Source organism: Periophthalmus magnuspinnatus, chromosome 10, assembly GCF_009829125.3.
Source record: "Periophthalmus magnuspinnatus isolate fPerMag1 chromosome 10, fPerMag1.2.pri, whole genome shotgun sequence".
In the NCBI taxonomy this organism is placed as follows: Eukaryota; Metazoa; Chordata; class Actinopteri; order Gobiiformes; family Gobiidae; genus Periophthalmus; species Periophthalmus magnuspinnatus.
In genome coordinates, this window is record NC_047135.1 from 4,747,292 (window position 1) to 4,772,606 (window position 25,315).

General features: G+C 39.2%; 1 protein-coding gene across 1 annotated transcript in view; it reads right to left on the reverse strand.

Annotated features, from left to right (window-relative positions):
• The window catches only part of tspan17 (tetraspanin 17), a 31,591-nt gene extending 6,276 nt beyond the window's left edge, over window positions 1-25,315 (reverse strand). The window contains exons 1-7 of the mRNA XM_033973957.2: window positions 24,735-25,315; window positions 10,687-10,737; window positions 4,546-4,692; window positions 2,812-2,982; window positions 1,893-2,018; window positions 1,405-1,452; window positions 42-158 (exon numbers count right to left, since the gene is read on the reverse strand). Coding sequence (XP_033829848.1) covers window positions 42-158; window positions 1,405-1,452; window positions 1,893-2,018; window positions 2,812-2,982; window positions 4,546-4,692; window positions 10,687-10,737; window positions 24,735-24,821 — 747 coding nt within the window. The 5' untranslated portion in view covers window positions 24,822-25,315. The remainder of the gene's footprint in view (window positions 1-41; window positions 159-1,404; window positions 1,453-1,892; window positions 2,019-2,811; window positions 2,983-4,545; window positions 4,693-10,686; window positions 10,738-24,734) is intronic.

A 25,315-nucleotide genomic window follows, 5' to 3' on the forward strand; every position in this document is an offset into this window, starting at 1 on the left:
TATTAGAGAGGGGGTAAACAAAAGGGGGTTGGTTTTTTTACCTGTAAAAGTGCAATTCCCACAAAGATCCCAGCCACAATGATGAGGTTCTCCTGAAGCCACTTTTCAAACTGGCCCACACAGCCCTTTGTGTAAATGTCCTTCTGTCGATCCAGCTCCTGCACAGCACAAACAGTATGTAGTAAAGTCTTCTTGGAAAGGACACCACTGTTGCTGATGTGTGAATATTCTGTATGCACATGATCTTTGGCCTATGACTAACCAGAGCAGAATACAGGGAGAAGCCAGTGACAGAGGAGGAGATGAGTCACGCTGAGATTACACAGAGTTTGAGAGAAGAGCAGAGGTCTATGTCAGGGCTGAACACAGTCTGTTTCCTCTTCCTGTCCGAGCTTTCATATGTGCAGAGTAAAGGTGATATTTACACTACACTGTTGTTAAAACAAGGTTAAGGATGGGTGTGAGCCTCTCTTCGTATAATACACGCTTTGTTACAGTAGCAAGTCGAGCAGACAGACTTTGTTCTCACAGCCAGCTGTCAACCAATGAGAGGTAAAGAGTATCAAATGGCAGCCAATGGAAAAACAAGGAAACTCTGTGTTGTTGTGTGAGAACTTCCTCTGAGCTGCCTCTGTTGTCTCTGGCTCTTCCTCTGTCACAAACAGGCTGCACAGGAACCTCTGCAGGTCACTGATAGGCCTCAAACACCAACGACCACGGTCTCACTCCAGAGTATAGCTCTGTCTCGGGCAGGTGCTGTTACCGTGCAGCTCGCCTAGCAACAGCAATCTTTCAGACTGCAGTGCAGCGAGTTGTAACCACCACACCCACACAGAGCCAGTGCACTGGCACAACCCACAGTCGCCAATTACAGAGTGGAGTAAGGCTGCATCCAGGCTATAACGGGAGTCTAATTATCCCTGTTAGAAGAACAATCTGTTATTAGAGTGCACTCTCAGACTATGTGCTTAACCCCCAACATGCTTTGGCCCTCACATGACCAAGCACACGCTTTACTCTGTTATCTTCACTCTACCACAAACGAGAGGAAATTGCATTAATCTTTTTCAGGTAATGTCATGAATTTAATTCCACTTTCCTGCTGTGTGCAACCAAGCAATGATGGCCGAATGAGTGGAGCTGATTGCTATTCTGTGCTCAACAACTGAAGATCATTTCAATCACACAGGTTTGCAGCCCGTCAATCAATGTAGCCTCAGGAGAAATTCCACTCAGCAGCTTTACGTCAGTTTAACCAGAGCAGCACATGGCCTCTGCCAATCACAGAGCTGCTAAGGCTGTACTGTGCCTGTGTAGCAGACTCTACGTGTTAAATACTGATGAGTAAATTTGTGTATACGGTAATATACATTATACTAATATTATAAAGGTTGTGATACTAACCCCTTTACGCCGGAAGTCGTATCCACATTGTGTATTGATGACATCCTCCTGAAACAACAGAGCACAGAGTAAGTATGTGGAGTACATTCCTCCAACAGGTAAAAGACAACAGGCTTATTGTCTTTGAATCAGGATTAAATAGACAGATGCACTAAATCAGCTTTTTCAGTCCACATACTTTTGAGTACTTGCCAATTCATGTGCTTCAGCTTCCTGTTTACATTTTCAAGCATTTTTCCACATAAAAATAGATATAATATTTTGATTTATTTGTTAAATCGCTATGACAACGGCCCTAATTTCTCATCAGTCTGAAACCCGTGGATAATAAGCTGAAAATGATTATTTTTGCTATCAGTAACTTTACAACAGTTACAGCAGATTTTAAATCCTGCCTAACTACAGTGTTTAAACAGTGATGAAGAGCAGTGGATCCCTCCTGCCTCTCTACACAGTGTTTAAACAGTGATGAAGAGCAGTGGACTCACAGCAGGGTCCTTGACACAGCAGGAGAAGGGTACTCCACAGCGCTCCCTGCTGGGGTTGTGCTCGGTGCAGTTGAAGTAAATGTTCAGGTTCCAGTCGTCCGGACCGTGAGCTCCGCAGCACGACCACTAGCGAGGAACAGACGGGCACAAGGTGAGCTGGGAAATTGAGTTTAATCTCATTTGGATTCAGCTATTTATAAAGTGACGGTGTAGCTTATAAAGAGAGTCACAGTCGTATCAACAGAGGCATAAGGAATTCATGTGACAAGGGAAAAAACTTATTAGAAACGGATATTATTATTATTATTACTGTTTAACAAATACAATAGAAAACTGTCTGTTAAAGGGTCCACCATCTTCTAGTCTTCAGTGAGATGTTATTGCGTCGCCTGGAATATTTCACAGTATAGAATGCATGTTTTGAAAAGGTATTTTTAAAGCTGTGGTACCTGATTTTCACACTGCAGAAGGGGGGGAGATAAGTATTTAAATCTGCAACTCATCTCCGGCTCTCAAAAACCCTTTGGCACATCGTTATAATCCCTGTGCATTCATTTTCCAGTCTCATTTTGTCACAATGTGCTACTTTTACAATACAGGCATTAACAAAAAAGTCAGTTAAACAATAAAACACCTGTACTGAAATAAAACCCAGATATACGTTAACTGCAAAATTCCAGGCAAAGTAATAACAACTCCATGGAGACAGGTAGACCCCACATGTAAAAAGTTACACAGCGCACTTTTAACTTTGTTGTACAATACGTGACAGCAAGAGAATGGTGGTATAATTTGATGTGATGAAATGCTGCGGTCTGCTCTCCCCAATAATACTGAAAACTCCATCAAAGCCCCGCAAACTGGAACATCTCTTTTAAGTTGCTGACATGCAGGTCTGGGTCAATAGGTGAGCACTCACATATTCCTGCGCAAAGTCAATGAGGTTCTGCAAGTCGATGTCATCCCGGTAGGCTTTGATGTTATTGTTAATGAAAAAGTTGAGCTGGTCTTTGAGCCAGTCCTTGAACACGAATGCCAGGATCCCCGCTGTTAGCTCCAAGAAGAAGATCAAACCCAAGAAGACTGAAAACTGCAAAGACAAAAAAAACAAAACAAAAGGGTTAGCAACAAGCACAGCTACCTGAAAAATCATAGAAATAGTGCTACAAAATAATAACTTTCTCGTAAAGGGGGGACTTGCACTTTGATGTGTTGTCTGGGTAATTTGAGTGTGGCTTGCAAACCGCAGTCTTGTCGGTGGGGTTATATTTTCTCTTTACAGTAAATGTAAGGAGACAGGGCTGGTAATGAATGCGCAGAAGCTACATTATCTGCTGCCTCTGACGCCTGACTTATTGTTGCTAATGGACGTCGGCTGGAGCTAATAGCGGCTAACAGTCACGAGCGGCACTAAAGCAGGTTTGTCTCTGTCATTCACGCGCAGCGCAGGCGGGCTGAGGAAGACTGAGCTAGGCGAGCTAACCCCAGGACGGGCCGTACTCTGTTAGCGAAGACACTGAGAATTTTAGATGTTCAAAAGCAGAGAGAAAATGACGACAAAACCCATTTACACCAAATTAGCGATTCAAAATAAACTGAAATAATATTTAAGCAAGGTCGTGCTCAAATAATTACGGGAAATTGGAAATAATTTTACAGTTTGTTGTTGCTAATGCTATCATTCAGCGTGTTAATTGTGTTTATTTAGTCAGTCATCAAGGGTAATGGTGCATAGTTTAACCAAATTAGGTTGTAAGCATCTAAAATGTTTAAAATGGGTATATTGTATAGATTTGTTTTGGTACAAGGATAAACATATCTGAGCTCATGTCTCAGTTTCTTGAATTTACGATGACTGATTCAAAATGCAGAATATTTCTCTTATGAAGAAACCATCCACTTAAACTAATATTATTTGCAATTAATATTCTATAATGGCTCTAGCAATTAAAGGCTTTGAAACGCTCACACTTCATCTTTAGCAATACAACTATACACTGACTCATTCACATTGAGACCCTTTAACTGTGAGTCTCGACAAGCTTCGTTTGACTGGAGCCGAACGCTATGAGTAAAGTCACACATTTAGTCAGTTTCTTTATACAGTCTGTGGTTAAAGAGCAGTATTTGTGTTTGCTCCAGGCCTGATGGTGCATTCATCTGTTTTGACGCTCTGTAGTCGTATATTTGCTGTGATATAAGAGGTGCTGGTGGCAGTCACTATGAGTCACGGTGGCTCACAGCTCGCCTCTGAACCTGTGAGGTGAGGAAGGTTTGGGGTCAGGGGGGAGAGGACTGGGTCTGTCACGATGATTACTATTATCAACTTACCATTCAATAAATAAGAGATGGAACAATCATTTTTGGGAGTCAATATTTATAGTGGGTACTCAGCTACTTTTCTTTTCGTGTGAGAGAAATATTGTTCTGTATTTTTGATAAGATCTGAGATGAAAAAGGTTGAATAAATAACTTCCATGCCTCATTAAAAACTCATTACAAACTATAAACTATTTTGTACATTGAATACTTTTGGGATTATCCTGGGATTATTGTATCAGTGCCATAAATTAGTTTCAATATTATCATTTATCATCTCTATTTCACACTTCAAAACGTGTGACATGACAGGCTTAGGGAAGAGGAGACTTACAAACTTGAGCAGAAAAGTGTTCTCTCGGAGCGCGCCGATGCATCCGGCGAAGCCCAGGATGAACATGACCCCGCCCACCACGATGAAGAGCCACACGGGGTCGAAACCCCCCAGGTCTGTGATGGACGACAGGTTGGACAGCACACCCTGCGGGAGACAGCACACAGGCAGCGCTTCAGAAAACAAACTCTATATCAATCCAGTGCTTCCCATCAATAAGACACTACGGCGGCCCCCCGTGGTCTAAAAACAAGATAAACTGGAACTGGTAATACAAATGATACTTTATGCTTGTAGTATTGTCATAAAGATATAAGAAACTATATTTAATTTGCATCAGAGACTTTTATTTATTTATTTATTTAGTGCAATAAATTTATATACACTCAACAAATTGTACTGAAACTCATTACTCAAATATGGAATTGCTTGTGGCACTATTCATGGGTTTCAGCTTCCTGTTGAAGAGACTTTACACCATTCAGACGATATATTTGGTTTAAAATTGTTAATTGCTATGGTAACGGCCCTACTTTCTCATCATTTTATGTAAAACATTTTTTTAAATATATATTCAGAATTTACAAAGCAGGAAACACATAAGTAAGGATGTGTGTCGATCTAGAACAAAACAGAAATCATTACTATTTCATAAAAATATATTATATTTCATTATATAGTAAAGTTTAAGTTGCTTGCTTTCCTTTCCATGCTACACATTATACAAAATGTAAAAAAACCAAAAAAAACAAGTACTGATCTGTACCTTTATACTCATATTCAGAGAGTTATAGCAATCAAAATTCTGTGGAGGTGGTGTTTGTGGTGAAGAAAGTGGACATTCTCTTCCTGTCTGCACTCACATCCTGCAGCTCAGCCTGAAGCAGCGTGTCTCCTCTGCTCTATCTGCCCCGCTCTATCTGCCCCGCTCTATCTGCCCCGCTCTATCTGCCCCGCACTCACCTCTCCATGTTTTTATCACGATTCACGCCCCATTTCGTGAGGGCTTAAGCTTGTTTTGGCCAAAGCGCAAACCCGTAGTATAATTATTACTTATCAGGGGCGGACAAGTGTTTATAAAGAAAAGAATTACAAAAAGTCAAGTAAAATGTTCAGTTTTAAGTGCAAAATGTATTGTTTCATTTGCCTTTTGCATTGACTAACCCTCTATAGAAGGTGATGCACAGGAACGTGTTGCATTGTTAAGGTGCTTTCTGTTTTACATTAGGTCGACCTGTGTGTTTCTATGTATAAATATATTGTACTTTTCTGTATTTGTGGTACTGCATATGACAACTATACATCAAATATTATATGAAGAACTATAACAACACAACGTAGGGCTGTAGTACTTTAGTATTAGCTGGAGCAATATATTTATCGTGTGTACAGATTTGGGTTTTAATGATACACAATATTAAAAACGGTTTACTGGCATTATCTTGCATTAATGTTATAGTATCAGTGGCATAAAATAGTTTCAATATTCTCGTTTATCGCAGTATATCTCTGCGCCGATAAGTCGTGGTTCAAAACGTGGTATCGCGACAGGTCTAGTGGGTACTTTTTCTTTGTATAAGTAGGGAAATTTTCGGTATTTTTCTGTTCTAAGATAAGAGCTGAGATGTAGAGAGTTGAATAAATACTTTTTATGACTCATTACAGATATAAACTAACTACCAAAGTGCTTCACTCTACTATTACGCTATTAAGCTCATGTTTTTGGAATAGTTTTTGGGTGTAATCCTGGTCCAAGTTTTTTGTGTCAGTGGCATAAATTAGTTTCAATATTATGGTTTATTGTCTATATTGTCTTCACCAATATATCACACTTCAAAATTTCATATCATGACCCTAATCCTAAACCACTAATTATGAATATAAGACTGAAACTGAAGACTGAAAACCCAATTTGAATTTTGATGCAACTAGCGAATGGCAGTTTTTGAAGTACCGGTATCATAATATCCTTCAAAAACATATCTGAACTGCCAACCCTGTTCTGAAATACATGCGATTCTTGTATTAATTTACATAGCAGGATAAACAGCAGTGAAGATAAGTGTCCATCTAGAACAAAACAGAAGTCAGACTTATTACTATTCAAATTTTAAAAAGTGTCTGTTTTGAAGTTTTGTATTAGTTTGTCCATTCATATTTATTTTTGTTAATTCTCCTGTATGGGTTTAGGTTTTGATTTATAATTGTAAAAGAAAAATTCAAATCTGTCAACTCGACAAAAAGTTGTAGGGGTAAAGACGTTTCGCTGCTCATCCAAGTCGCTTCTTGTCAGATAATTGGTGGACACTGCCTTATATCTAAATGTGAACTGCGCCTGAGTAAACGCAGTCGCATTACTCGTCAGAAAAATCACCATTATTAAGATATTGTTCCCAAATCGTGCAGCCCTGGAGTAGACGAGACAGTTTAATCGATCTTTATACTTATGAAGACACCGTTTACCTAACACAATGGTAATAACTGTGACCTACTATTCATCTGAGCACGATGAAGCAATGAGACAAGGAACAACAACAGAACAATAAAAACTGAACACGAGCGATTGTTCCATCACAAGATCCATTCAGTCACATTGTCTGATTTGTATGGTAATCCACAGCAGTCACAGGATGTCTGTCTGGGTGAATCAATATAGACAGGCCTGAACTGATGGCATGAGGTCTTTTGTACTGTTTTGAATACATTTTCCAATTCGTTTATATAATTTATTACTGTGATGAATTGTGACGAACTATAATAACAAGCACAACATCCCATTATGTTGTAATAACCCAGGAATGACGTAAAAGGGATAATGTAATCAGACTAGTGTCCAGCCAAAAAGCGAATTAATGCCACCAGTGCTGTAACAGGGACTAAGCCTGGCTCGGAAGTCAAAGGCAGGCTATACTCACTTAATGAGATAATTATTCATTTTAAGTGCATTCTTATCGCTATCTTGAAGCACATTTTCCGTTGTCAAAATACAGGAAAAGGACAAGGGTCGATACCAATTTTGATATCACAATTATGGCATAACATTGAATTATTAGTTTCATGCACTGTGCCATGTGATCTCATTATATCAAGACCATGCTAAAACTATTAAAAGAAAGGAAGGATATCGAGGATATTCTCCTCGACCTGGAGTTGTGTTTTGTTTCATTCACACATGTTTAACACACAAACCCTGCATATTTAGGCTGTGGTTTTCTGTCAAATAGAAAAATAGGTAATACAGCAAGTTTTCCACTGTGTTTTTAAACTCCACACACCTTCACCAGAATCATTTGGATCATTTCAGCCCTGGAATTGCCAATCTCTACAGAACTAAAGGTAAAAGGAGCTGTTAACTACCTGGAAACTACCACTAAATGACATCACAAGGTGGAACGGAAGAAGAGGTAACAGCATTTTAACACGGCTTAAAGCTTACGAGAGTCAAAATACTGTATGTGATTTATTTCAGTATTGATATCAGACTCGTTTTAGTATCATTTAGTTGTTGGGTATCAATTTTGGACAACCTTATTGTGTGTTAAGTGACAGCAATGATGGCTCTCATTTTGCACTTTCTTTAACTATTAATGTTGACTCTACAGTGTGTGCTTGTACTGAAAAATGTGTGTGTTTTAAAGCTGCTTCTGCCTTTTAAATAGCTTTGCAGGGACAAATAAACTCATTTGATTGATAGATTTTAACTTGAGAAGTGAATTTCACCACTATCAATACCGTTCCATATTAGCTAATCTCATTGTTGAGCACAAACTTGCAGACTGTAACTTTCCTCCTCTCTGCTTCACACTGACAGAACATTGGCTCCATGCATCTCCTCACTCTTGCGTTGGGTTGTTTGTTTGTCGAGCGAAGCAGCACATGTCAAACTCTTACAGCTTCAGTGTAAGAGGCTGAAGTCTCCCACTGCTTAAGCTAAGCTCCCTCTGCACGGGCCAGAGACAAGCACAGAGCACAAACTGCCTACGCTACTTTGGGCAGGATAAACTCTCCTCCTTTCACTGCAGCTAAGAACCAGGAGACAATACGCCTAGGGATGGACGATGGAACAAACAACACAATTTCACAGTTATAATTATTGATAGCGTAACCAAACAGCTGTGACATTTTCTTTTATTCCCTTGTGTAGTGTAATGTTGTCAAAATAATCAAAAATCGGATTCAAACCAATACTAAAACAAGTAGCGAAACAAAAAATTTGACCATTCCTGAACAGTTTTATGGTCTTTTCTTGAGCTTTATCAGAACGAGTATATGACCACATGTAACATAAGTCCCCACATCAGCCACATAACCAAAACATCTTTCTTTCCACCTCCGCAACATCACCCGTCTCCGCCCCTCCGTCTCTCAGCCCACTGCAGAAATCCTCATTCGCACACTCATCACCTCCAGACTAGACTTCTGCAATAGCTTTCCGTACAGCCTATCCGCCACCCACCTCCAAAAACTGCGCTACATCCAGAACCCTGCGGCCCGCGTCCTCACCTACACCCGCTCTGGAGACCACATCACCCCTGTGCTCAAAAAAAACTTCCACCAGCGCCCCGTACAATACCGCATCCGATACAAGATCCTCCTCATCGCCTACAAGTCCCTCCATATCTCATCGACCTCCTCCATCTGCACCGTCCCCCCTGCCGCCTCTGATCAGCCGATACCAACCTCCTCGCCGCCCTCATCAGCACCAATCGTTGTATTCGCTACTTCCTCACCCGCCCTTTGGAACTCGCTACTAAACAAAAGGTAAAAGGCAGATGTTAACTTGAAAACTGCCGCTTCATTACATGACAAGGTGAAACAGACTATTTTGAGCGTTGGAGATGCAGACAGACTAATAATACAGGATGACTCAATATGTGTGAGGGAAACAAAACACAACTGCAGGGGTGTTTTTGATGAGGTAACATTCTAACATGACAAAAAAGGTCACAGAAGTCCATTTTGCGTAATATAGGACCTTTAATTTGCCAAAAACCTGTTCATTTTGATAAATTCAAACTAACCTACTTAGCCACCGAGACCTAAACTCATCCGGCCCCTATTCATCCTTGAGACTATAATCCTGTTTAATTATTCACGCTGTTCCACAAAGGTTCTCTGTACAATCCGGTTTGTAGCTAATCACGACATGCCTCTCTCCGCTTGCGCTGCATTAACGGAGGCAACTGGAACAATTCAAGGCTAATTAATGAACAAATTGAGTGTTAACTTGGCTGCCCACTGCCTTGTATGTTTCCATGATCCGCCGTGCACTGATCTGACCCTCGCAGCCTCCACAAAGACGGAAATGAACTTGTTGTGCAATGTGTGGTGTGGATTGGGAGCCCAGTTCAATTTGTTCTGCAGCGTGAGGCATTAGACTCCTGATGCTAGTGCGCCAAATGAGTTTGTAATTTTGGACTAGGACGTAGATTTGCAAGTGTGCCTTTTCTGAGCTGTAATTCACAACGCTTGTTTATGTCTAGTTTCCAGCCCAGTGCAGCTCGACAATTAGTGCAGAGCTGATTTTCCTCTAAATACAGTTCGGGCCAAATATACTTGTACCCCTGGCACCTGCTTACACAATCAAAAAGATTATAAAATGGTTGCCAGGGAAAATTTGTGTAGCCGTCCAGAGACGAGATCTGTGCCTTTCAATAGAGTGTTTTTGGACAAATAATGGGACAGCTTCACGATTTCATTAGCTACTTGCTTTGTCACTCCCACATCGGACAGATATGATAACCAAGAGAAATAATGACTTAATAATAATAATAATAAACTCCCTGTGAGTACGTTTGGGCTTAACTATTTGGGCTTAAAGGTCTGATCTTAAAGCAAATGTATTCTTGAGAGCTTTAAACCACGTTATAATGCTGTTACCATATAGTGTAATATGATCCCTTTAACCATAAATTCACATATGCGACTATGACTGCATCGTGCAAACTTGTATCCTGAGGTGCCTAAAGCATACATTTACCAAAGTTCTTTCTGAAATGTCAAAACTATTCCTCCCTCCTCATCGCATGCGTTATCTCAGTATCTCAACTCAAACCTTTTCACTAAACTGAGGCCAGTAAAGTAAAGAATTTGAGCTATGCATACGGGGCACTAAAGCTGTGTACAAGTGTTTACTCTTACCTTCTCCGCCCATGCCCACAGGCCGATGGCCAAGAATGCTGCTCCTAGTAACTGTAAAACAAATCACACACATAGAACGGGTGTTAGAAGATGACTCACGGATTCCAGGCAGCTTAAACACAAAATCTGGCTTCGGTATCACATGTACAAGGGAAGAGGCTGCAGAGATGAAAGGAAATTGGTTTGGGAAACACAAGGAAACAGGCATATCGCTTTAAAGGGTGTGGTGCGGTTAATGTTACATGGTTCACACTGTTATTGTTATGGCAACCGCGATGATGAATTCAGCCGCTTGTGATCATTTGCCATCGCCTCATATTGGGTAAAATTGTGTCATTGCCTCATGATTCTGTAACAACAACTAGACAGATCAGAGTCAGGATACTGAGCCAAAAGAGTAAAGATATACTGACCTTATTCTAGGCCTGTGTATCGTGTGTATGTTTTCTTTGTATAAGTTGAGAGATTTGGGTATTTTTGTTACACCACTGCATTTGAGCTGTAAAAGGTTGAATAAGTGACTCCTACGGTTAATACTGACCAATAATAGTACGTTATTTCTGGCAGCTTAGGCCTTTTAAGATACTGTATTTAAAAATGGTTTAATAGGATTATGCTGCATTAATGTGATTGTATCAGTGGCATAAAGTAGTTTCAGTGTTATCATTTATCGCACTATATCTCTGTACCAATACATTGTACTTTAAAATATGTTATTGTCCTCCCCACCCACTTTACTCGTTTCTGTCTAAACTCTGCACACATGACTGAGCGACAGGTGCGTCAGAGGAGAAGCACTTGGTCTGAAAGGTTAAGAAAACTCCCGCACACTGTCTCACTCTTGATTCACTTTTATTCTCACAAAGTCTCGGTCCCTCTGACCTTCCTCAAGACCTGAGCAGAAGTTTTCCCTTCTCCCCACCCACTTTAGGCATAAATGCTACTAAACCGCACTTTCTTTGTGGTGACACTTCTGGTTAAGCAGGAATCCCATTCATTTCAATGGAGAATTTGGGAAAAGTTTTGCCACTAAAATCTGATATAAAGTGGGGTGATTTGTGTAAAATGTTCAACGTTCATGTGAGCAACGAGTCAACACTGAATTCTCTGGAGGCTTTAAAACAGCTCTGTCGTCTGTATAGAACTTATTTGCTGTTAAGATCGGCAGCCCCATGCAAAGTAATCCAACCCAAATGGCGATGGCAATGCCCACTGCAACTTTCATAATAAGTTGAATAGAACAAAATTGAACTAGGAATCTCCTAGTTAAAGGGCAAGTGCACTGAAGGCAATGAGGTGGGAAATAACATTAGTCATAATTAGTTTAATTTAGCAATGTTGTCTCTTATCCTCATTACAACATTTCTGCAACTGATTAGAACAAAAATGATCACAATTAAGATCTCATTTGCATTTTTCTGCAGTCAATCCCAGACACTTCCATCATTACTTTGCTTGATGACAAACACTGTGCATTTTTCACATAGTTGAGACAGCGGTTGATGGGACCAAGCCCCCATAATGGTTGAATAATGGTGCCTACTTAAAATAACTTGTGGTAAGCATGGATTTTTATAAAAGGCATTTCAGTAAAAGCGCACATCCTTAGTTACGGAAAATCCCATCATCTTTGTGGAGCAGAGCTTAGAAGAGCCTTCATTATCTGCTCCCAGAGCCAACATTACCGGAACACCAAGAAAAACACACAAAATAGCACTAAATGTCTATCTTTTGACTTGATGGGTTTCTATGTTTGTCTTTTGCTGTAATGATTATCAAACTTGACAGACATGACCAAAGTATATGAGCCACAATATAATAACTATATTGAAAATGTTTAAAAATACACGGTGTAACTTCTATTTGGTGAAGGTTATTTTTTGGTGAAGGTCATTGGTCCGAGTGCATCGCAGCAATTTGGTTTTTGTTTTGAAATGAGAAACCCAAAATCAGAAAACGGTAATTTCTCGTTTCCCAATTTCAAAATGATTCACAAACTCGGGGTTTCTGTGCGTGCTCGTCGTCAGCTGTCAACAGTCCCAGACGATGAGTACAGTCTCAAGACGACCACAGACGGTGTATCCACGATGTAAAGCTGCCCCGACCCCCCTCACCTATCTGCCCCGTCACTGGGTCCAGGAAGTGATGAGCTTCACTGGGCACTTTGAGGGCCGCCCCATGAGGAAAACATGAAATTTCTTCTACAATTTTTTTTTTTGTTTTAAACACAAAAGAAACATGAGACTTTTTCCTGATTCATAAAAAAATTGGTTTTGAGATTGGAAAACGTGAAGCAGCATTTTACCGATTTTGGATTTCCCATTTCAAAAGGAAAATCAAATGGCCGCGACGTACATGGATCATCCTATGTTATTGCTAAACCTGCAATATTTCACAGCATGTCATGAACGTATTAAGTTACAGCTCAGACCTGTGGAGAGGCGACCCAACTCACGGAAAACATGTTTAGCAAGTTTTTCCCAAAGCAATAACAACACATGTAATTGAACAAATTTAGAATAAATAAGTTTAACGCCAAACTGTGGAGCATTCCGGGTAAACCAATAACATCTCTATGACAAAATGGTGGCAGACTCATCAGAAAAGCTACACAGTGCACCTTTAACGTCTGTAAATCAACAATGTAATGACAGCAACTACACGAGACTGTGGCCATGACAATCAGAAGTTACATAACCAGGCTAATCACTGGGGGTGTAATGGAGACAGTGATGGGCAGAAGAGTGCGAGATCAGGTACCAGAGATTAGACTGAGCCGTGGTGTTTAGACTCAGAATAACCTGCACTGATTAGAGAGAAAGCGTGACGGCAGAATAAACACCGCACACTGTAATTAGCAAGCTGCATTTCAGATACAGACACAACACATAATTACTGTTTGAAAAAGAGATTTATGACAGCTAATTAGATATATTTCTGAACTTAAAGCCTACAATGTAAAGCAAACACATGTGAACGGCTCCATGTGGGACTGACAACGAAACTTTAATTCAGTCTCAAGCTAGCAAACACTACGGTGCATTTTAGTGCTATAGTTTGCATATTCTGACGTTTTTATTCAATATGCTTCACTAGCATGAATTTTAGCATTAGCATTTTTACTCTGATATAGAATACTCGAGATCAATGAAGTAATTTGCACATCAATGCTTTTTAGGATTTAATATTAACTATTTTAAAGTTTAATTGGTTCTGTAGTTTAACTTGGAGCGCCAGGTTGCACGATGATTCTTTAGCAGCACATCTAAACTGTCACAGAATGAAGTTTCGATCTTTTCAACGGAAATCTGTCAGACTGAATTGAATGTTTGCGCCTCACAACTCACACTTTGATACTTTAACATCACAGGGGGCTGAAAAACATCGCAGATTTTTGCATAATCAATGAGCAAAGCGCTAAAGTCAAACATGTTTTTTGCTAAATTTGTAAATCATAGTGTTAGCTCCTTCGTTTCACAAGTGTCACTGAAAAAAACAGATCTGATTGGACGATCACGTTTGGCCGGGGAACAGAGAATGTGGGGACCAAAGTGATCATCTGTAGAAAAAAAATACAGAGAGAGATCAGTCTGGATTCGTCAGGCAGCCTCATAACATTACTTTTTTGACCAAAGTTTGGAAAAAAAACCCGTAAAGTTAAACCCTTAAACCCTTTGACGCTTATTCAATGATGTAAGATTGTGTTCACGGTATTAGTTTGGCTTTGCTCGGCTTGGCTAAGTTTTTGCTATTGACCACGTTAAACAAGCAAATGGTAACGTTAAATAAACACGTGGTTGGTTACGCAATATTCCACCTCAGCTAATGCCTTGCACTGGCACAGCACGACAGGAACTCGACTGGTTTCAGTGTTCTGCATAAAAACGATTTGAGGTTGACACTTATCAGAGACAGGCTGTTGTGAGTATTCAAAATCAGATTGCATGCCAATTTCAAAACCAAAATCGTCACAAAGTTGGCACTCGGTTACAACAGCCTGCTTGTGAAAAACATGACCAAAAAAAAGCATTAACGTGGATTAATTGTGTTGAATACAAGGCTGCTACTGTACGTCTGTGCTGCGAGCCTTAAGAGAGCTGGTCCTGTTCTGTTGTAGTGGCTCCTGAGGGATCGTCTGCTTTGGTTTGAAGTGGATTGAACTGAATGACTGCATTGACTCGGGTCTGGGGACACTTTTGTACATATTCCCCTTTAATGTGAGCATTCCCACAGTGTAGCGCTAGAAAAGGAGAAGTGTTGTCACGATACTAAGGAATACACATGATACACATTATAATACTACAATGATCATTCAAAACACTCTTTCTGTAGACTATTGAATGTGATTTTCAGCATTAAATAATAGTAATTTAGTTGTTCTGATACTCGTTTTAATATTGATTAGTATCTGATTTTCATTACTTCATAAGTCAGATCAGCGGAGGTAGCATATAGCTCCACCATTTTCAAAACAGCAAGAGTAGACATCATTACGACTCTTTATTTTAGCCATAAATGAATAAAGTGACCGTTAAACACAGAGCAGATGGGATTTATATGACTGAATTTCTAATAAGGAAAAGCACAAGTGAATACATTTATGTTTCTTCAAGGAGTTTTATTGCAGTGTGCTTTGGGGACAAGATGTTTTAAAGTTGCTCTCACCTCCTCCTGTGACTAATTTGTTTGTGTTTGTGCTTGTTTCTTATGCAGACGCTTTTATATTAGTGAACTTTCAGTAATAAAAATAAAATATGCTCCAAGAACAATCTGTACCTTGTTTGTTCTTACTGCAGCCAGAAGAGTTATATATATATATTTACACTTGACTTTTTGGTCTGTTTGCAAACTACACAAACAATAACTGATTTTGAAGTTTCTTATATCGTTAATGGAGCTCATCAGAGACCGCTCTCAGGTTCTGGAAGTAAATTTTCCATTCATTTTTCCATAGACTTTTTCTGAACTAATCTAATATTAAGAGTTCAACAACATTGTAAAGGCTAACAAGCTACATGCTAACCATAGACAGCAAGAAGTTTCCTGGTTTTGCAGGGAGCAGGTGCTTAGCAACACTGTCAATCAAACCAGTTGCTAACGCTAGTGGTAGTGACCTCAGGGAAAGAAGGTTTGATTTGTCTGTTATTAAGGTTCATATCTTAATTAACGGACACAATAGTGAAATAAAACCCCCGGGATCTTGTAGAGCAGGTTAATACAAACATTTTAAGACCAAAATGACGAATCTGACAGCAACAGTTAAAGTGAATTGGGTCGATGGGCTAGCAGGTTAGCTATGTCGATTTATATATACAGTCTATGGTGCGAACTAATATCCATAACACAGTTGTTTTAAGCCCAAAATGCAAATTTAAAACTCAAGATTTCACAAAATGCTTTAATAACTTGGCGGTTTATAAAGTTTCAGAAAAAGATTTAAAATAAAATAGGTCTTGTGGTCATTAGTTAACACATAGCTGATTATCCCCCGAGCGAGGTTTCAAACTGAATGGGAAATTTAGTTTCAGAACCACGGGGTGGGAAATCCATAAGCTAACTGTAATATTATGAAAGATAACTGGCATATGAGGAACTGAGCAAATTTAATAGTCTGTGAATGCAGTCAAGCAGTTGTGAAACTTGAGGTCAAGTCGGTTTTGCCAGACAAAGAAATGTAGAAGTGGAAGATCCCGATTTAAGTCACAAAGAGCTGTAAATGATGCAACATCTTTAGTGCAAGTTCATTCAAGTTATTATTTATCTTTGCAAGACTGAAACCTAAAGTGAGTCATGAGAACTACAATTTTTACATTTTGTTCAATATTTATCGTGTGCATATTTTCTTAGAAATTGCGGGGAAATTTTTGTTACATTTTTTGTAATACAATAAAATTTGAGCTGTAAAGTCTTTTAAGAGCCAATATTACACTATTTTCTGATCTGTTATAATGTTAGCTCTTTAGAAACAGACCTGGAGTTGTGTTTTGTTTCATTCACACATAACACAACACAAATATCCTGCATATTTAGGATGAGTTCTCTCATTCAGAAAACACTCTGTTCCACCTTATGATGTCACGTGGTAATACAGGAAGTGCTCCACTGTGTTTTTAACTCCATTCACCTTCACTAGAATCATATGGATAATTTCAGCCCTGGAATTGCAAAACTCTACTGAAGTCAAGGTAAAAGGAGCTATTAACTTGAAAACTACCACTTGATGACATCACAAGGTGGAACAGAGCATTTTCAGTTTTGGAGACTAATAATAAAGGATTGCTCAAACATGTGTGAATGAAACAAAACACAACTCCAGGTCTGTTTTTGAGGAGGTAACAACATTCTAACATAAGTGAAATCTCATAAGAATCAATTCTGCGTAATATAGGACCTTTAATATAACTTCTATGGTTAACTACTGTTTCATTCTGCTATTTATTTGTTGCAGCCTTTTAACAATGTCGTACATTTAAAACATGATTAACTTCACTGGGATTATCCTGCTGTATTGATATTGTGTCGGTATTGTGTATCAAAATGTGTTACCGTGACAGGACATAGGTACCGTCTTTTGATGGGACATTTTGAGTAGGGTTCTGTCGGAAAGGTTGAAAAATTTGGGAAAAACATCCAATTGAGATTTTTCTGATGAGTAACTTATGTTTTAATTAATGGTAAATGGTCACAATTTTATATAGTGCTTTTCCACCTTCAAGGCACTCAAAACACTGAAACTCAAAGAACCATTCACCCATTCTCACACACATTCATACACCAATGTACGCAGACACTGAGGATGAGGGGGGTTAAGTGTCTTGCCCAACGACACAACAGCGGTATTCATCTGTGGGAGCTGATAGGTGGGTCAACGAATCTGACCGATCTACCAATGATGTTTATGTCGAGAGCGGGATTCGAACTACTAACCTTCGGATCAGTGGACAAACTCTTCAACTGAGTTAGTAAGTTCACTTTTTCAATAAGTCCAGAGGAAAATCACATTTCAGAACATGTTTCTACAGATCTAAATGTATTTTTTTTGCAGAATAAGAGGACATTATGGTACTTCAAAAAGTGCAACCTCTGTGATTTACTAATTGCATCCAATCAATTTCAATTCCATCACGATTAATCTGGCAGCTCTACTGGTCGGTGCTGGTACATCCTCCATGTTAGCTCATTATTTAAATGAGCCATAGACTGTGCTGCCTTCCCCTGTCAGATGCTGGGTCTCCTGGTGTAAAGGGTTTCCTCTTCACACGGTCACGGAGATTATCAACACTTGAGGAAATGCCTTCCTAATCCGGCTGATCCCATTAACCTCGGCTATCAGACAAGCCAAGATCCGCGCACACCGACAAAATATCGACGCTATAGCGAGTCTGCCTGACCTCTCCCTGCCACACTGTTATGCTAAACGCCCAAAGTGGAGAGCTGTGTCAACGTCTTGCCCCATAATGCAATATCAATGACACACCAGCAGCCTCCATGTTGGAAATCAATGGTTGTGAGGGGCTAATTAATTATAGCATACATCTGAAACAATATCTGGAGCACTTCAGAGCCTAAACGACGCGGACTGGTTGTTAGCGGGAAGTGGGCCGTTATCGGGTGCAGATAGAACGGCTTATATTGGGGAGTTGAGGCGAACAGATTGCAGTTGCCACAGCGTATCAAGAACGGAAACAAGAACAAATAGGAAAAAAAGGGGTTAGGACCTTCCAGAATGGAGTTTACTTCACTGTTCACATTTGATTTTATCGCTGGAAGAGCAGACAGAGCTAAGAGAAACAAAATATAGTGCACACAGGGAAGTGTTGCTTTAGCTTCACTTGGATTTTTATGCTTCAGAACTGAATAAAATATGAGCGTATGAATAGTGAGCATAAATATAAGCCCGAGGACCAGTTAGAAGATTGTCAAAAGTATTAAAAATCAGATGCTAATTGATACTAAAACTAGTATCAGAAATTATATTAAAAAAGTTCCATTTATAGGACAGAAATTAATCTTTACTTAGAATGATCTTGAGCTGTATAGAACAATTTTAAGACACATAAACTTGTATACCTACCTGGACCACTATGGAACCTACCTGGACCACTGAGGAATTACACAGATATAAGGCCAATTGGGAATATAAAATAAAACACTACCATTTAATGTTGAAAATCACATTCTACTGCCTAAATAAAAAGTGTTTTGCTATCATCATGGGACTGGAATCAGTATCGAGTCTATTCATTAATATCGAAATGGAGTTTGAAATTTTAGTAACATGACAACACTACCTATGACTTAACCTAATCAAACCTAACACTGATTGGTTTTTAATTAGTGCTATATTATATTTCTAAACCATTTTTGAAGGAGCTTCCTGCATTCATCCTGGAAAATGTTAATTAAAATTGATAAATGATTCTTTAAAACACACTCCTCCTTTTCTTGATTTTTGCATGCACACTACAGTTACTAAAACAAAAGATTCAAAAAGCAATCTTGCTCATTGTGTAAAATTTGAATTCATTTCGAGTCATTAGTATCGAAATGGAATAGTATCGAAATTTTTGTACCATGACAACACTAATTACGACTTAACCTAAACTTAACCCTAACACTGATTGGTTTTTAATTAGAGCTATATTATATTTCTGAACCATTTTTGAAGGCGCTTCCTGAATTCATCCTGGAAAAAGTTAATTGAAATCGATAACTGATTCTTTAAAACACACTCCTCCTTTTCTTATCTTGATTTTTGCATGCACACTACAGTTACTAAAACAAAAGATTCAAAAAGCAATCTTGCTCATTGTGTAAAATTTGAATTCATTTCGAGTCCTTAATGCAGGGTGTGGACGTCCCTCGTCGCTGGCTGAAGCTTTAATATCTTCCTTTGACAGAGAAAGAGAGGAAACATTTGGATGTGCACTGGCTGTTAAATCTTTACAGAAACGTGTGAATGGGACTTGGATCGCGTTTTGCTTTTGTCTCTTCTGTGGTATTTGGAAAAGGCTTCCCCAGAGGAGTAGGCCGCTTTTGTATTGGAGCTCTTAATTACACTGGTATTTATTGAGGGTGTGTCAGAGAGGCAGAGAATATGTTATTATTGTATTAATAAAAGTGTCCTCCTCAGTGAAGAAAAGCGGAAACACAACAAAGAACATTGAACTGAACTCTAACAATTGATAACTAATTACTTACACAATTCTGTCACTTCCTGTTAGTTGTGATGACTGACACTTTAAATTGTGCTGGTAAAAATGAAATCTAAACAAAATGCAATACAACAAAAGGTTAGGCCGGTCCCGATTAAAAAAGGAGGTGGAGGTGGAGAAATGGAGGTGCGATATCGTGCGGAAGTAAATATAGATGATAAACGATAATATTGAAACCATGAAGCAGAATTATTCACAAAAACATATTCTTAATCAGCAATATTGTTAAAATATGCAATAAATAAAAGAATGCAACACTTAGTAGTTAGTACGCAACACTTAGTTTGTGTCTACAATGAGTCATAGAAGTCCATAATTCGACCTACAGCTAAAATCTGATCACAATGCAAAAAAAAACTGCGAAAAATTCCCACTAGTGCAAAGAAAAAATCCACGATAAATACTGACCCCCAAAAACGATCCATCTGTCATATGTTCAACGATAAGTCCGTATAGTAATAATTGAAACAGGCTTTACACAAGGTACGGATGCAAGATATTCTGCAATCAAAACAAAAACACAACTGCTGCGTTTCAGATTGTAGAATGTGATGATGTTATACGCGCAGATGGGGCAAGTTTCCTAGTTTCCTCCATTGATTACACTGCACTTTGCCATGAAATATCCAAAAAGTAAATTGATAAATGTTGAACCTGATCATTTCTATTACTGACTAGACCCTAGAACTCCCTCTATTACAAGAAAAACTTGCATCAGCAGCCTCATTTGGGTTAATATTATTGGTCTATAAAATGATGCGATGTCGTCTGAAGCCCTGCAATTGGAAGTGTTGCGATTAGCACAGTTCTGAAGAAATTACAACCGTTTCCTCCGACAAAATCCCCTGTCTTCTGTTGAAAAGGGCTCTGTCAACATCTAGCCCATAATGCAATATCAATGACACCCCAGCAAAATCAATGCGTGCGAATTAATTACAGTATCCATCTGAATAGTAAGCATCTGAAACCGTACCTCGCTCCTCTGACAAAATATCCTTCCTCCTATTGAGAATATGTAACTGTTCATATTTCAGTCTTCTCTCAAATGCCCCTGGATACATTTAAAATTCTATCTTCCAACAGAGTCCTACCACACGAATATAAATTGAAAATCTAATCACAATCGCAAGACTTGGCAGAAGAATGACAATTGGATAGTTTTACAAACTCATTCAATCCTACAAGGTAATACAAGAGCAAATGCAACAAAGAAAGATGCTGATGGATAAAGCAAATCTACGCATAGCTTTTCTGACGACAAGAAAACATTTCGCTCCATTGTCTCTGTCCATTTTTGGATCCAAACGTCTAAAAGAAGCCAGCTAATAACAGTGCTGCGCCCGACCGAAGCAGCACTTAGTTACAGCATAACTAGCGCTTAATTAGAGGATGCGGAGCGCCCAAACATTTCAACAGCATCGCCTGAAAATGTAATGAATGAGGTAGATGTGAAAATGACTGTAGTGTTGTCATGATACTAAAATTTCGAACTCGTTTCCCATAATATGAAATAGACTCAATACGCAATGCCAATTTTGATATGACGATGATAAAAAAACAGCTTATGATCATTCTAAAACTATGAAACGTTCACTTCTGTCCAGTGAATGGGACTTTTTTAGTATCGATACCTGCTCAAATGATCAATATTGGTTTTTGTATCAATTAGTATCTGATTTTCGATACTTCTGACAATCCTGTTCAACTGTGATCATGTTCTTGGGTGAGAACTGGCCTCATAATGCCGCCAGTGAACCAAGTCAGGAACAGTGGCCTTTGTACTGCTCGACTTCAACACAATATTTAGGGTCTTAGGAGCATTCCATCTCAATCTGGGACACATTTTGGAGGCTGACAAGTCGACTACAGCAAAGATAAATTGGTTGATTGGTGTGGAATAAAACCCATCTCTCTCCATTTCAACACTGCGCTGCTTGTCTGTCAAATCCGGTTTTGCAGCACACAGACTAGAGTAGAGGTATCTTCTTGTGATTATCGAAGGAGGCAGACGGCAAGATGGAACTAGCTCTTCAGCTCTGTGAGAGACAGGCACTGGAGTTTGGACTGAACAACTTGTGGAAAAATATCTAGTTGTGGTTGTTTGTTGTGGTTAGATCTGCGAATTTTAATTATAGGATTCTGTTTAAAGTTTGCATTTTCAATTTGAGACTGAAACATGAACTAAAAAACAAGATTCCAGAACATTCAGATCTAAACAATGTCAGCAGAAGAAGTTACATTTTGTTGTTTGCAATTTTTAAGCACTGTAATTTCCTCCACAAGCTTTAATTCAATTCATTTCTATTTCTTTTTGTGAAGCCCAAAATCATAACAGCAGTCGCCTCTTAGGGCTGAACATGATAAATGATTTAACCAAAAGAAAGTTAGAAAATCAACAATGAAACAGACTTTGGTCAATAACAGACAAGCAAATTAATGATCAGAAAACAAGCAAATGGAAAACTGTCCCAGAACATCCACCGTTCTTAGACTCTCTTTCTCGGCAAGGAAAAACTCAAAAACAATGGGAAAAAGAGAAACCTCAAGGAGAACAACAGTGAAAGAGAGATCCACTCCCACGGACGGACAGGCTCCATTTACAGATAGAGTTCAAGTGTGTAGAGCCAGAGCCCACTCAACTAAGAGACAGAGAAAGGCTTATCCACGGCAGGGTAGGGGGTCATCCGATTCAGGGTAGGGGGTCATCCTTGCAATTTCGATTCAATTATGATTAACCTCGCAGCTCTTGGGCTTTTGCAGATTGGACCAAGTGTCAGAGAACAGTGAGTCAGCTCCACACATGTGACTCAGTGTTTCTGTGAGATAGTTCAAGTCATACTGAACATTCACTTCTTTTTCTGGAGCTTACTCATTTCTAAACCAAACATTCAAGAAGTGGAAAATATTTCTACAAAAGGAAATATAAACCATGCAAGATTTGTTTTTACTTCTACTTCTAATGAAAACCTCTTCCTCCTTGCTTAACGGGTAGTGATATGATCCTGACCTTTTACATGCACCTACCTCCCTGAATTAATGGTTACAGAACTATGAAGCAAATGGAAAATGAAATACCAAGATAAAAATGGTTTTGATTCTGTAAACATGGTATACAGGTAAAGGATGGACACAAAAGTATATCTGGCAAATGAAAACTCAACTGGTTTATGATATACTAGCACTACAACAAAACTATGTTAACTTAAAACCTAAACTTAAATATCAATGAACCGATATATCAATCTATCTACTTTCTAGTACCTTAACTGCACCGCAACACTACTCTTCTATGCCATTCCTTGAGGGTTCAACTTCTGGGGATTTCTACACTCTCCCAAAGAGGCCATCTGAGGGAACATGTTTGTGCTATTGTGCTATGCCTGACTTGAGCGCAAAGCAATGTTTGTGGATCCCATGTGTGACGAATGTGTCAGAACAAGCATATGCCAGTGGAAAACAGAGAATTACACCCCCCAAGTCTGTGTACTCCTCCCCCCTTTGTGCCGCTGTGGGCGTGTGAGGCAGACAAACAATGCAGTCCCGCAGAGCCGAGCGCTATGGTGGTGTGAGGAGAGAAAGGGGAGCTTGGAAAAGAGGAGGGATGGGTGGTATTCAGATCCCTGTGTGTGGGAAGACCTCGCAGGGCCCGTAGACACGCCATTCCTTCACCCATGCGCATTATAAGAGCAGGGACACAGGGGCAGGGCAGACGATGGAAGACGGGGGGGAGAAGGACACACAGAGGAACTTTTCAAACTGAAGAGAAAGAAGGAGGGGGGCGTCGTAACTGCGGGCTAAACAACAATATGGACCAGACACATGCCATTTTTCAACAGCCACAATGATCACGGCTAAATAAAGAGGAGAATACGTCTTAAACTATCAGTCTAACGGCAATACTTCAAATTCATTACTATACTAAAAAATGTCAAATCTAATTCTCTGATTTAAATGGTAATAAAAAACAGAGCTAATATCCTTGCAGATGTTAAATCAGGACGCAGTCAACATTGGGAGAGCAAACACAGTAATAAAATACAAGTTGAAACTCAACACTGTCACGGCAGATTCATAGGCCTGTCACTATATCGAGTTATCATTCAATACGTGGTCGATGGAACAATAATTTTGGAGGTCAATATTTATCGTGGGACTTTTTCTTTGACCTAGTGGGAACATTTGGGTTATTTTTCTGCAGTATAATCAGATTTGAGCTGTAGAAGTTTGAATTATGAGCTTGAATGACTCATTATAGACACAAATAACTACTTATGTGTTTCATTCTGTTTTTTTATTTATTCCAGCTCATATTTTTTAACAATATTGTACATTTAGAATACTTTTTCGGGGGATAACTCTGCTTTAGAGTTGAACAATACAGAGCACTTCAGAATGAGTTACAGTGACAGGCCTACAGATTCAAATGGATAATTTCACTATGCAGTATTTACTTTTATAATGACTGCAAGTGCAAGCAAAACCCTCAAAACAAATTTAAATATCTGTGTCAATAGAAATGAGCTTTGTGATGAAGTTAATTGCACATTTTCAGAGATTTATAGTGGGATAATGACACTTTTTTCTATATAATCAGTGTCAGATACAGGCTTGTCAGTACTAAGTTAATGGGAAATCATTATAGGCTCAATCAGGTAACATAAAATACATGGTAAAAGGTATACACACAGCAAACCAGCTATTTTAAGGCAATTTTAAGCTAACATTTTGAGCAGGAGGGTTGATTCTACTTACCAACAATGTATGAAATGTTGACTTTTTGCCCAAAACCAAACACAGCACTTAAAAATGTACAAAAAAACAAACCAGGCTTACCCAAAATATGATGTTGAATCCGAATAAGAAGTATTTAACACAGCAGCTGACTTCTGCTCCTTTAAAATGACGGTGTTTTCTGGTCATTCTTCCAGGGATGTGGCTAACGCGCAGCTAGCCGACTATATCCGCTGCTACTTTACAAACTTAGCCAAAGCTGCAGTTCCTAAAAAACTAAAGCTATGGCAGGATGTCTCCATTAGCTCCACAGCCTCCAGTTCAGTCCCTGCGACATGGTGAGAAAAACACCCACAACGAGCTAATGCATTAATCTACACCAGCCTGAACATTAGCCCGCTAGGCCAGCTAGCTCCGAACTTCTATGATTAGCATTAGCAGCTAACAACAACAATTCTAGGGAGACACTTGAGACAGATTGAGCTGCAGTTTGGTCGATATTGGCGTAGATCTGCCTCAGATTTACAGCCCCCGCAGAGAGATAAAGGTTAACCCGATGGTCTTTCAGTTAAATATGCGTCCCCTGCTTTTTCCTTCTTCCAGGATCGCCGCTTGAAACCTTCATCCTTGTTGTTTTGTGCTGTAAAACAAGCCCCTGCTGTCAAATAAGAGAAGCACTGAGA